At 40.4% G+C, this 14,735-nt stretch overlaps 1 protein-coding gene across 1 annotated transcript in view; it reads right to left on the bottom strand.

Moving 5' to 3' along the window:
• The window catches only part of LAMA2 (laminin subunit alpha 2), a 597,066-nt gene that overhangs the window by 79,648 nt on the left and 502,683 nt on the right, over window positions 1-14,735 (bottom strand). The window contains 2 exon segments of the mRNA XM_077902686.1: window positions 7,111-7,293; window positions 9,219-9,335. Coding sequence (XP_077758812.1) covers window positions 7,111-7,293; window positions 9,219-9,335 — 300 coding nt within the window.

The following is a 14,735-nucleotide window of genomic DNA, read 5'->3' as shown; positions in this document are numbered from 1 at the left end:
AGGGTATAGATCCTTTACATCTTTGGTGAGGTTTATTCCTAGGTATCTTATGTTTTTGGGTGCAATTGTAAATGGGATTGACTCCTTAATTTCTCTTTCTTCAGTCTCATTGTTAGTGTATAGAAATGCCACTGACTTCTGGGCATTGATTTTGTATCCTGCCACGCTACCGAATTGCTGTATGAGTTCTAGCAATCTTGGGGTGGAGACTTTTGGGTTTTCTATGTAGAGTATCATGTCATCGGCGAAGAGGGAGAGTTTGACTTCTTCTTTGCCAATTTGAATGCCTTTAATGTCTTTTTGTTGTCTGATTGCTGAGGCTAGGACTTCCAGTACTATGTTGAACAGCAGTGGTGAGAGTGGACATCCCTGTCTTGTTCCTGATCTTAGGGGAAAGGCTCCCAGTGCTTCCCCATTGAGAATGATATTTGCTGTGGGCTTTTCATAGATGGCTTTTAAGATGTCGAGGAATGTTCCCTCTATCCCTACACTCTGAAGAGTTTTGATCAGGAATGGATGCTGTATTTTGTCAAATGCTTTCTCTGCATCCAATGAAAGGATCATATGGTTCTTGGTTTTTCTCTTGCTGATATGATGAATCACATTGATTGTTTTACGGGTGTTGAACCAGCCTTGTGTCCCAGGGATAAATCCTACTTGGTCATGGTGAATAATTTTCTTAATGTACTGTTGGATCCTATTGGCCAGTATCTTGTTGAGAATTTTTGCATCCATGTTCATCAGGGATATTGGTCTGTAATTCTCCTTTTTGGCGGGGTCTTTGTCTGGCTTTGGAATTAAGGTGATGCTGGCTTCATAGAACGAATTTGGAAGTACTCCATCTCTTTCTATCTTTCCAAACAGCTTTAGGAGAATAGGTATGATTTCTTCTTTAAACGTTTGATAAAATTCTCCTGGGAAGCCATCTGGCCCTGGACTCTTGTGTCTTGGGAGGTTTTTGATGACTGCTTCAATTTCCTCCCTGGTTATTGGCCTGTTCAGGTTTTCTATTTCTTCCTGTTCCAGTTTTGGTAGTTTGTGGCTTTCCAGGAATGCGTCCATTTCTTCTAGATTGCCTAATTTATTGGCGTATAGCTGTTCATAATAGGTTTTTAAAATCGTTTGTATTTCCTTGGTGTTGGTAGTGATCTCTCCTTTCTCATTCATGATTTTATTAATTTGAGTCTTCTCTCTCTTCTTTTTAATAAGGCTGGCTAATGGTTTATCTATCTTATTAATTCTTTCAAAGAACCAACTCCTGGTTCTGTTGATCTGTTCCACAGTTCTTCTGGTCTCGATTTCGTTGAGTTCTGCTCGAATCTTTATTAGCTCCCTTCTTCTCTTGGGTGTAGGATCTATTTGCTGTTTTTTCTCTAGCTCCTTTATGTGTAAGGTTAGCTTTTGTATTTGAGTTCTTTCCAGTTTTTGAATGGATGCTTGTATTGCGATGTATTTCCCCCTTAGGACTGCTTTTGCTGCATCCCAAAGATTTTGAACGGTTGTATCTTCATTCTCATTAGTTTCCATGAATCTTTTTAATTCTTCCTTAATTTCCTGGTTGACCCTTTTATCTTTTAGCAGGATGGTCCTTAACCTCCACGTGTTTGAGGTCCTTCCAAACTTCTTGTTGTGATTTAGTTCTAATTTCAAGGCATTATGGTCCGAGAATATGCAGGGGACAATCCCAATCTTTTGGTATCGGTTCAGACCCGATTTGTGACCCAATATGTGGTCTATTCTGGAGAAAGTTCCATGTGCGCTTGAGAAGAATGTGTATTCAGTTGAGTTTGGATGTAAAGTTCTGTAGATATCTGTGAAATCCATCTGGTCCAGTGTATCATTTAAAGCTCTCGTTTCTTTGGAGATGTTTTGCTTAGAAGACCTATCGAGTATAGAAAGAGCTAGATTGAAGTCACCAAGTATAAGTGTATTATTATCTAAGTATTTCTTCACTTTGGTTAATAATTGATTTATATATTTGGCAGCTCCCACATTTGGAGCATATATATTGAGGACTGTTAAGTCCTCTTGTTGAATAGATCCTTTAAGTATGATATAGTGTCCCTCTTCATCTCTCACTACAGTCTTTGGGGTAAATTTTAGTTTATCTGATATAAGGATGGCTACCCCTGCTTTCTTTTGAGGACCATTCGAATGGTAAATGGTTCTCCAACCTTTTATTTTCAGGCTGTAGGTGTCCTTCTGTCTAAAATGAGTCTCTTGTAGACAGCAAATAGATGGGTCCTGCTTTTTTATCCAGTCTGAAACCCTGCGCCTTTTGATGGGGTCATTAAGCCCGTTCACATTCAGAGTTACTATTGAGAGATATGAGTTTAGTGTCATCATGATATCTATTCAGTCTTTGTTTTTGTGGACTGTTCCACTGAACTTCTTCTTAAAGGGGAATTTTAAGAGGCCCCCTTAAAATTTCTTGCAGAGCTGGTTTGGAGGTCACATATTCTTTTAGTTGCTGCCTGTCTTGGAAGCTCTTTATCTCTCCTTCCATTTTGAATGAGAGCCTTGCTGGATAAAGTATTCTTGGTTGCATGTTCTTTTCATTTAGGACCCTGAATATATCCTGCCAGCCCTTTCTGGCCTGCCAGGTCTCTGTGGAGAGGTCTGCTGTTACCCTAATACTCCTCCCCATAAAAGTCAGGGATTTCTTGTCTCTTGCTGCTTTAAGGATCTTCTCCTTATCTTTGGAATTTGCAAGCTTCACAATTAAATGTCGAGGTGTTGAACGGTTTTTATTGATTTTAGGGGGGGATCTCTCTATTTCCTGGATCTGAATGCCTGTTTCCCTTCCCAGATTAGGAAAGTTTTCAGCTAGAATTTGTTCAAATACATATTCTGGCCCTCTGTCCCTTTCGGCGCCCTCGGGAACCCCAATTAAACGTAGGTTTTTCTTCCTCAGGCTGTCGTTTATTTCCCTTAATCTATCTTCATGGTCTTTTAATTGTTTGTCTCTTTTTTCCTCAGTTTCCCTCTTTGCTGTCAACTTGTCTTCTAGGTCACTCACTCGTTCTTCCACCTCGTTAACCCTCGTCGTTAGGACTTCTAGTTTGGATTGCATCTCATTCAATTGGTTTTTAATTTCTGCCTGATTAGCTCTAAATTCTGCAGTCATGAAGTCTCTTGAGTCCTTTATACTTTTTTCTAGAGCCACCAGTAGCTGTATAATAGTGCTTCTGAATTGGCTTTCTGACATTGAATTGTAATCCAGATTTTGTAACTCTGTGGGAGAGAGGACTGTTTCTGATTCTTTCTTTTGAGGTGAGGTTTTCCTTCTAGTCATTTTGCTCGGTGCAGAGTGGCCAAAAGCAAGTTGTATTGGGAAAAAGAGAAAAAGAGAGGAGAGAAAGAAGGAAAGAAAAGAGAAAGAGAAAAAAAAAGGGAAGAAAAAGAAAAAAAAACGAAAAAAGAAAAAAAAAAAGAAGAAAAAGAGAAAGAAAAAGAAAGGAGAAAAAAAGGGGGTGGGGGAAGGAAACAAATCAAAAAGCAAAACAAAACAAAAACAAAAACAAAAACAAAAACAAACAAACAAAAAAAGAACCACCGGGGAGTATCTTCTGATTCTGTGTTCTTTAAGTCCCTTGGCTTCTCCTGGAAGTTGTCCGTCTAGCTGGTGTTCTGGGGGAGGGGCCTGTTGTGCTGATTTTCAGGTGTTAGCAGTTGGGGGAGCTGCTGTGCCCCCTCCTGGTGCAGGGCTCAGTGGGGGTTGTTTACCCCGTGAGGCCGCAGGAGGAACAACCCCAGTGGCGGGGCAGCTCTGGAAACCTGGATTCAGCCCCCGCAGGGACTCCCGAGCTCTCCGTCTGCAGGGCCTGGAGGCTCCGGGGCGGGGCCGCTGATGTGCTCAGCTGGGGCTGGAGCGTCCTTGCTGTCCTGGGCCCTCCCGGCCTCTGCCTGTCCCGGGGGAGGCCGGATCCTGGGCTGTGTCCCGGCGCCCTGTGCTCCGGGGCCTGCGCTGGTGGATTCGCGCTCCCGGGCCGCGCAGCCCCCTCCGCGGAGCCGCCGCCCGAGCCCCTCCGAGCTGCTCCTGGAACCGCGCAGCCCCCTCCGCACGGAGCCTCTTCTTCTGCCCGAGCCCCTCCGAGCGGCTCCCGGGGCCCCGCAGCCCCCTCCGCGGAGCCGCCCCCGAGCCCCTTCAGCTGCTCCGGGTCCCGCCGGGTCCCCCGTGCGCGCTGCAGCCCTTAGGGAGCTCGGCGCACTCTCCTGGGCGCGCAGTTGCTCTGTTACTGTCCCCGGGAGCCCGAGGGCATCCTCGCCCTCCTGGTCCTGCTCCAACTCCCTGCGAGCCCCTTTCCGCCCGGGAAGGTCGGTGCAGCTCCTGCTCCTCCGGGACGGGGCTCTCCTGTCCTGGGGACACTCGCCCCGGCCTCAGCCCGGCTCCTCGCGGGCCCCTCCCCCTCGGAGGCCTTTGTTCCTTTATTTCTTTTTCCCCGTCTTCCTACCTTGATAGATGCGCGAACTCTTCTCACTGTAGCATTCCAGCTGGTCTCTCTTTAAATCTCAGGCCGAATTCATAGATTTTCAGGATAATTTGAAGGTTTTCTAGGTAGTTTGGTGGAGACAGGTGATTTGGAGACCCTACTCCTCCGCCATCTTGCTCCTCCCCCAACTAAATTTATTTCAGTGCTTGTTTGGTAATATAATCACAACCTCTTCTCCACTGAGACAGCCTTGGTCATATTTCTCAGGTTTCAATATGTTGGATTTTATTATTGTTATTTTCCATCCTGCAGTTTTATTTTTGACTTTGAATTTAAACTATGAGATGTTTAAGGGAGAATAGTATTATCTCCCAACAATTGCTCATTTGATAAGATCTAATTTTATTAGTTTTATTATGTGCTTCTCCAAGTGTAATTCTCTAGAAGTTGAAAATAATTATTTATAAGAATTTTTTTGTGGGGGGCAGTGAGCTTCAAGGGGGAAAAGCAATGACAACATAACACTTAATCTGTGCTGATCCTACCGGCAAGAAGTCATTTGAACTTCAGGGGCAGAATCTGTGTTATCAGAAGAACCACAATTTAGCTCAATCTGTGGAAGAATTCTGTTTTCCACTGTTCTGTTGGTATTATATAGATATTTCACTAATTTCTATAACACAATTGCAAACATTTTATGTCAAATACATCTGCATGCTAACTTTTTGTAAAGAAAGTTGTCTTTTTAAATATATCTAGTATTAATACTGTGACTCTGGAAAGAACAGCTATATAATGTTAAAGCCAGACCAAGACAGGGTAACATGCAAAGCTGAAGCATTTGTGGTAGGCAGTCAAGACCATATACATACTGATTTCTGCAGGTAATTTCATATATGGAAGCAAAACAAAAAGAAATAAAAAAGAACTCATGAGGAAATATTTTTATAGATTGTATAAAACAGTGATTATCAAAAAATGGTACTTTTCACAACAAGTACTAATTACAAACGCACCCTATTTTGAGTCAAACAAGTGTGATCAAATAAAAATCCACAAATATATGTTAGTTAGCAGGCTATTGTTCATATTGGAGGAAACTTTATTCTGATATTCTAATAAGATAGACCATAGGCCCAGTTTAATTAATATTACAGGTAATGAGCTCCAGGTAGAGGGTAGGATCAAAAAGTTAGAGATAAACATTATAAACAGGCCATTATTAGTTGAGAATCAATCTGAAATTGAATGAAATAATATCTGCAATTATAAAATAAGGGAATGATATTTACTTTAAAACTCATTTTCATTTTTTGGGGGGGGGCGGATATTGTGATCTTGCTTGCATTGGAACCACCGATTCAGATGGAATCTTTGACTGACAGAAAGCAGCTAATCTCTGGGCTTATGTAAGAAATGAAAAATGATTGAATGGACTCCTTTTATTTTTTGAAGAAATGGCGAAGTACAAATCCTCCCTAGTTCTGAAATGCATGTTATATATGTTTGGACTCTTCCTTGCTCTTTAAGGAGACACGTTAGTAGTGTTTATTATTTTGTATCATCATTGCCATTTGATTTGAGGCAATGGTGCTGATAAACCAGCATTTTAATTATAGAACACCTGACGTCAATAACAGTGTTTTTGTTATTACACACTACAAACATTTGGTTAGCCAATGACAATGTGGGCATATAAATAGAGGACTAGTCTCTTGAGAGTGACAAATACAAAAATCATGCATCCCCTTTGGTGAAATTACATACTGAGATAACTTATCAACTTCACAGATGGAAAAAAGACTATAAAACACCGTAATGGGGATCCCTGGGTGGCTCAGCGGTTTAGCGCCTGCCTTTGGCCCAGGGCACGATCCTGGAGACCCGGGATCGAATCCCACATCAGGCTCCCGGTGCATGGAGCCTGCTTCTCCCTCTGCCTGTGTCTCTGCCTCTCTCTCCTCTCTCTCTCTCTCTGTGACTATCATAAAAAAAAAAAAAAAATTAAAAAAAAACAAACACCGTAATGTTTATTGACTACAGTTAATAATTTAAATTATTATTATATTAAGTCCTACCATATTTTCTCAGTGAATTCTGAAAAACTTGATGTAATTTCATGCAATATACAAAAGATGTAAATGAAAAAATACTCTTGATAAACTGGATACTTTAATTTTCTAAAAATATGAACCAGAATTCAAATAATAAAATATTAATATTTTTGAACTTGAATGCATTTCAGGTTGATAGCATTTTAATATCCTGTTCTAACAGGCCTGCTCGTGAGTGTACTCCTTGACCTCTATGTTCCATGGAACTTCACCAACTAGGAAGATGTAATTTCCCAAGTACAGCTGTATTTTTAATTACACTGAAGGATTAAAAAAGTACTTGGCAAAAAAAAAAAGTATTTGGCATCCCTATACCAAAAGTCACGCAGACTTCGGGAATTCCTAATTTCCTCTTGATTGAACAAAATGTGAATGAAGAAAGCACTAGCGCACTGGGACTTGGATTCCAGCTGTGGAACTGAGGCCGCTCACTTCCTGGGCCTGGCCTGGGAGGAAAGCGGACTTGGTGTGGGCTCTCCTCCACCACCAGGAGGTGGGATCTAGGCTACTCCTACTGTGGAAAGAGACAAATGACACAATCAAAGTGAAAAAGCAGATCTTACTGTTCTTCAAAGGGTCTTTTACCACCGCATTTGTTTTGGCGACGCTGTCTGCTAGTTGATTGTAGTTTTTCTTCAGGCCATCCAGGTTCTGGTGCAGATCTTTAATCTGTGCCAATACGTCTTTTGCTGTGTCATTGGCTTGTCTTGCTTTTTCCTTGACGGCCTGCAGCTTAGCGGCTGTGTCTGTGAGCGGGACAAGGTACGAGCAGCAGAACAGAGGGCTGGAGTTAGTGGCTTATCTCATGCTGGTCAAAGAGAGGCTGGAGCTGGCCCACTTCAGAGACACACACACACACCAATGAACTTTGTCTCATTCAGTTGTAGCAAATGAAGTACGTGTTTAGCTAAATTAAATTTTCTCAGGGACCTTTGCTATGAATACCTGATTAGCTCTCAAGACAGCAAAGTGATTATTCTAGATGTTCATTGTATAAAGGTATGTTGTGATTTGCTGCTGACCGTATTACAGAGAGAAATTTAACCACAAATCACAGTTTCATCAAAACTAGGTTCAAGATTTACTCTGCACATTCAGAAAGGGGAATGATGAATGTACTTCAACTTCAAGGTAGAGAGACTCTCTCAGGTACTTTAGACCATATGTCTTTGTATTTACATTTGTTTTCAGCATTGGAAATTTTCTATGTACGTCCTACGTATTGAAGGAGACGACAAGCAATCCTGGACAGTTACTTATTTTTTTAATGTTAAAATAAGTAGAAATCACTGATACTTCCTGTTATATAAATGTATGCATTAGTTTTCTTGATCATAATTTGTATAAAAAACATATATTGAACATGCAGATGCCTACTCAGATACAGAACATATAATACCTACTAGTAGATTAATGACTAAGACCATAGGCTTCAAAGTTAAACAGTAGGGTTCCAGTCTCATACATGCCACTCTGAACAATGACCTTCAGTATCTTGTTTCATTTCTTAAATTCCGCATATGAGTGAATCATATGGCATTTGTCTTTCTCTGACTGACTTTCCTTAGCATAATGCCACGTCTTAGTTTGTCTCCTCTAAAGTCCCAGTGTAAAGTCTTATCTAGAGAAAGATAACTCTATTCACTTGGCAGGATTAGTATGAGGATTATATACACCTAACAAGGACATTGAGTCAGCACTCCTTAGATGTCTGCAAACTTCATTGTTATCGTACCATGCAATTAAAAATATAAAGGGTAGCGCTTTCAGGAGCTAATACCACACCATCTCTTCAAGGACTTGTAACATGTAGGAAGACATTACAGACGTGGTTCAACTGCCAATGTTTTCAAAGCTGAAACATTTAAGGAACTGAACTTTGCTGAGAAAGATGTGCGGATGACGGCCGGAGGGGAGGGCTATGGGGGCAGAGGCAGAAGGGGTGAAGGTGAAGGGGAGTAGGGGATACAGGCTTCGGGCTACGGGAATGAATAAGTCATAGACATAAATACACGGCAGAAGGAATATAGTCAACGATCCCATAATAGCGTTGTGTGGGGACACATGGTAGCTACACTTGCACTGAGTATAGCATAACCTACAGACTTGTTGACTCACTATGTTGAATACTTGAAAATAATGTGACATTGTGTGTCAACGAAACTCAAAAAAAATAATAAAGTGGCAAAGAATGATGTGAGGAAAGGCTCTCCTGTGTTATCACAGGTCCTATAATCACCTGTGACTTTGTAATAGCACATTTTAAGAACAGCACCTGTGTGATGTTATACTTTCCCAATTAATACAGGATGACAAATAATATTATTTCTAATAATAACAATCTTATTAGAAACAAGATTTTCTGGGTTGACACATGGAAAAACAACAGTACAGTAAAAAGATGGCTATATTTTCCTTTTTGCAATATATGCACGTTATACATATGCTATAGATCTATTATATGTCAGTGAGGTTAACAAAGCATAAGAAATATCACAGGGTAAGTATGGCTTAGTTTCTCATTCTCACAAGGAAAGATTTATAAGTAAGAAAACCAGAATTTAATTTCCTGCCAACAGTCCAAATGTCCTGTCAGGAAAGATGGTAAACGCTAGAACATTGTTTAATCGTTCAGGTAAACTGACACATTCGCAGTGTCCCAAATGCTTACCATTTGGAATGGCTGACAACTTTCCCAAAGTGTCATTCAAAGCTCTCAGGAGATCCCCATTTCTAGCATCTGCGTTTTCTAATCTGGTTGTTAAGCCATTCAGATAGTCATCGTTTTCTGTGAACGGAAAACAGAAAAGAATGAAATAATTTTAATCATCTCTGAGTTTACACATCTCTGATATGGACACGTAATTTCAGATTATTTTAATATAAAGCTTATAAAAACAGGATAACTAATTTAATTACTTTTAATTTATTGGCGATCTGTCAACAAATATATTTCGGACCATAATATAAAATATGTGTTTGCCAAATGACCATTTCTCTCTTCAACATGTTCAACAGCTGTGTTTTCTTCTTGGTATCTGATCCTTATCTGACTTAATTTGAGGGTTTTCTGTGGAGAAAAGAATCAATCTCTTATTGCATTTGCAATGATGCCCTCTTGGCATTATTCCCATTAGTGTTACTCATTTTAAGAATTTCATTACCAAAATGGATCACTGGATTAGCTTTGAAAAATCTCAAACAGATATGCTTGTTACAGAGAATCTCCCAACTTCAGTAAGTATCACATTAGTACATATTTGAAAAATGAATTTAAAAAACAACTTCTAGTGCATTTCTGAAAAACTGGCATTTTTGTTAAATAGAAAAAATGATATTTTATAAATTGCTCTCAAATAGGTTTTTTATATGTTTTTTTCTTGCTACCTTAGCATGATCTCTTTAACATTAAAATAAATCACTTACTGGAGATAATTTAATATTACAAGTGTAAATTTTTCAGCTTCTTTCCACTAGTTTTTAACATCATCCAAACTTCAGGTTGGTCTGTGTTATAATAGTAACTAAGAGGTTCAGAATCTGAGTGTGACAGTATAAGGATAAAAGTTATGAAATCTTTTAGGGGAAAGAAAACAAATATCCAATCTGCTGATAGAAGAATAGAGGTTTAGAAATTTTGCTTAGATACATATTGAACTGCAAACCTAAGACTGAATCTGCCTCTTTCTCTTTTTTTAACATTATTTATTAATGAACAGTGGAATTAAATAAATGAAAGATATAAAAGTCTGTGCTTCCTATAATACTTTTTACCTTTCCTGACTGGATAAAGTAGATCATTTCTTTAAAAATTTTTTTTAAATAGTTTATTTGTGCCATAATATTTGTTTCCTGGGGAGATGTATGCTGACTGTTCAAATTAGCTCTACAAAAACACAAAATGTGAATAAAAGGCAGAGCCCTCCATTAAAGAGGAGCATTGAGGAAGGGCCAAGAAAGAGGGGGTGCCCTCCTGGCCTCGCCTGGCAGGCATTTAGTGATAGTAACGACCAGGGGTCTGTGGGTATGTGTAAGTTCTATGCTTAGCGTTATAACCACTATAACATCAAGATGTATTATTATTATCATCTTCAATTTGCAAATGAGGAAACCAGCTTAGAGAATTTAAGTGAATTTCCCAAATTTGTACGGTCAGTAAATGGTGGAGTTGGGATTCAAGTCCATGCAGTCTCATTCCAGAAATTGTGCTCTTAACCCTGGATTCTGCTGGGATTGGTGGGCAAAACCAGGGATAAGCAGAGCATGTTGGGTAAGGGTGCTCTTACTCACCCAGACTTGCTTCCCATCCTCCCCCCCACCCGGCCCCAATTGTTTCCTCCCTAGCTCTCCTTTCATTTTGCCCTTTGTCGCCTTAAAAACATGGCCACAGTTAAATAAAACTTACACAGGCACTGCACACATGATCAGACAGGAGCCTCACACAGGCACTGCACACATAATCAGATGGGAATATTTAGAGAAAATTAGCAATGCCTTCATGCAAAGTGACAGGTAGAGATACCAAGGGTCCCACATTCTTAAGAATAATGAGCAAACTATAGAACGGGTTGGCTACAGTACAATAAATAGAAATAATGAGTCACTAAATTAAAATAAAGCACTTAAGGCTATAATACTTGAAAACTGTAAAGGAAGAGTCAGATATCATTTCTCATTTATCAGATTGGCAAAAGTTAAAGGCCCGATAATACCAGGTGTTCACAAGAGCGTTGGTGGAAATGCAAGTCGATGCCATTTTCTGAAGAGCAACTGAATACCTTTATTAGAATTTTAAATAGACATGTATTTGTCCCAGCAATTGCGCTGCCAGAATTTTAGCCTACAGATGTACCTGTGAAACTATATCAACGTGTATCTTCCAGAATGTTCATAGATCTTCATTTGTAGGTGCAGAGATAAAAAAAAAAAAAAAAAGAAAGATCCTTAAGATCTTTCTCATTAAAATGGGCAAGACACATAATACATACGCTGACACACATACAAAAATTTGTCGGGGTGGGACTCGGTGGTGGTAGGTGGAGAAGAACACAGCAGAAAACCTTGCCGGTACTTAGAGCGGCAGAGAGGAACCGGGAACAGGCCAAGCAGGGGAGCCCACAGTGGTGTGGGCAGCTGTGTACCAGAACCTTTCGTTTTGTACCTGGTTGTGCTGGTGAAATGGCTTCCTCTGTGCAGGTGTTTCTACTCTTTTGTTTAAAAGAGTAAAAGCAAAACAAAACCAAACAACTAACGAGACCTGAACTGGGCCAGCATGTTATTGCCGACTCCAAGACTGGGGTTCCCATGGCTTTGCTGGCACCCAGCATGGGCGGGCCAGGGGGCCCCGTGTGTCCACAGTAGAGCCACGGGGGTCGGGGCCGGCTTGCACGCGGAGCCCATGTAGGGGCAGGGCCCTGGCTGCCCGGGGAGGCTGGGTGGGCCATGCTGACCACAGAATGAGCCCTGCCTCTCCTGGCCTTCCTCTGGGAAGAATAATAGCAAAGGGAAAGGGAGAAGGATGAAAGGTTCCTAACCATCAGAGCTCTGGATGTGAAAAAGAGGGCTGAACATACTAATTAATGATCCACTTCATTTCATGTAAGGATTTTATAGGCAGACAGACTCAAGCACTGTTACACAATAGTAACGCGAGCACGTGCCACTGTTTCACGCGTCTGCCTTCAAGTTCCAAGCCAAAGACCTGACATCACTGAAAAACAAAGCATAAAATATCCCAGCAAAGCATGGCTTGAAAACATCAATATGTCCATTTCAGTCACTAAGATGTTATTATTTTCAATTCTAGTGCCTCCAAGTATACTTGCCAAGTAATTAGATTTTCTCCTCTGTCAATCACGATTCATCTTTCTTTTAGTACTTCTGTTATTTTCCCTGTTTCTACTAAAATAAAGTCTTTGGGTAGGTTATTGAAAGTGTGCTTTCAGAGAGAGAGCTGGCCTGAGTGTGACTGGGATCCCACCATATGAATTCCTTGAGAATGAAGGGCTGCTCTTTTGATAGTAGCTTGGAAGTCTTCATCAATTAAGGAAATGGAATAGTACAAATTCTTTTTCTTAGCTTCTTGATTGGATTTGATTTTTTAAATAATGGGGCATTCAAAATGTTCTGGCAAGCACGATCTTCACGTACAGTAAAGAAATGTTAATTTAAAGGGCAGCACTTGGCTTACACTATTTTATGCATTCGAATAGCAAATACCGGCAGAACAATTAGGCTAATTATTCAGAAGAAAGATTGATCATTGAGCATTGTTGTGCTGTGTCTCAAGTTCCAAAGCAGGGATTTTGATCCTCTGCCTTCTGTACTAGGAAGTCAGAAGGTCAATATTCTGATTGCACTCTGATTTCTGTTCCACCTATTTGATTCAGATTCCTTCTTGATGGATCCTTTCTTACATTCTGATCATTTTTTTTTTTTCTGAAGTTGTTTCTGGAATTTCGCAAAACCAAATCTAAACACCTTGTGGCTTTGTCAGTAGAATTAGGCCAGCAGAAGCTGTGTACAGAAAAGTACTGCAGATTTCAAAATGGAAAACTTGCCCAACTATAGCAATGGGAAGCTTGAAAAATAAGCATCCAAGGTTGGCTTTAAATGGAAAGACACATGAGGCGGAGTGTATCTATAGCTGACATGTAAGGAAGATTGCATTTGGCCCCGTTTGAACTGTAATTTGACCAAAGAAACAGAATTATTAATAGTTAAAGAACATTGAACCCAATTCTTTAGTTGTAACTTTTGGAGAACAAGAAGAGGATCCAATTTATAATTCATAGCTACATTTTATGGGATTTCCTCTTAGGTCTTCAGCTCTTGTACCCCTAGCTTTCGTGAAGACATTCTCTTTATCTTTTCTCTAGGCATCACACCTGCCAAGCCTCAAAGCCTACACACACACATACGTTTCCAGCTTTGGTTCTAACCTTTCAAGTCCCGTCCTCACACATTAGAAGACAAATGTCCAGAAATGGGTTTGGCAGAGACAGAGCTCATAAGGTGAGAGAAAGCAGCAGAGCAGAAAGGGTCAACTGTGAACATTCCTGATGCTGTTATTTCCCTTTGTTGCTTATCCACTGACACGGTATAAGGTGGACACATTCAAAATGAAAATCACCAGACAGAGGAATAAGTCATTTCTACTGAGAGTATGCATTTACTCATTTACCATGTTATTTTTCTTTAAAAGATTGCATTTATTTATTCATGAGAGACCCAGAGAGAGAGAGAGAGAGAGAGAGAGAGAGGCAGAGACCCAGGCAGAGGGAGAAGCAAGCTCTCTGCAGGGAGCCCAATGTGGGACTCGATCCCGGGACCCCGGGGTCAGGCCCTGAGCTGAAGACAGATGCTCAACTGCTGAGTCCCCCGGGCACCCCTCATATACCATGGTCTTGATGCTGTGCTGAATATGAATTACAGTTTAGTTAAATGAGAACTGGTAACTCTGAAGGATGTTATGTAATATCTCAAAATAAAGCTGTGAGGTTATCACTTTCATCATCAATAATATCTTCTTTTACCAAATTCTCATCATTAAAAAGGCGGTGTGGTGCCATGAAATCATTGTAAGACTTAGCGGTGGGAGATGTGGGTTCATGTGCCTTTTATACCCCCTTTTACATGCATAAAATGAGGATAGCATCTTCCTTCATATGACTGATGTGAGAAATAAATCTGTGGATATAGGAGAAAGTACTGGATTTATGACAGGCAGTAAATGGTAACAAAATAATTCATATCGGCTTGATGATTGCCCTGGTACATTTACCAGCTTTTAATGACCTTGAAACAGTTTTCAACTAAATATAAGAATACTTTTTTAGGGACTCTTGGGTGGCTCAGTTGGTTAAGTGTCTGCCTTCAGCTCAGGTCATGCTCCCGGGGTCCTGGGATCAAGCTCCACATCCTGCTCCCTGCTCACTGGGGAGCCTGCTTCTGCCTTTGCCCCTCCTCCTGCTCATGAGTTCTCTCTCTCAAACAAGTAAAGCCTTTTTTTTAAAAAAGAGTGTATTTTACAGATTTGAATGAAACATTCTATTTGATCATTGAAACTCATCGAGGTAAGTTCTTCAAATGCAATTTTTATTTTTTATTTAGGCACAAACCAACACCTTGAGACAATCTCTCATTCACAAGGGTGAAAATTACAGAACAGCTATACATTTTGAAGGGG

Source organism: Canis aureus, chromosome 1, assembly GCF_053574225.1.
Source record: "Canis aureus isolate CA01 chromosome 1, VMU_Caureus_v.1.0, whole genome shotgun sequence".
Classification (NCBI taxonomy): domain Eukaryota; kingdom Metazoa; phylum Chordata; class Mammalia; order Carnivora; family Canidae; genus Canis; species Canis aureus.
The sequence above is the reverse complement of the archived record's forward strand: the minus strand, read 5'-3'. Positions and strand labels throughout refer to the sequence as shown.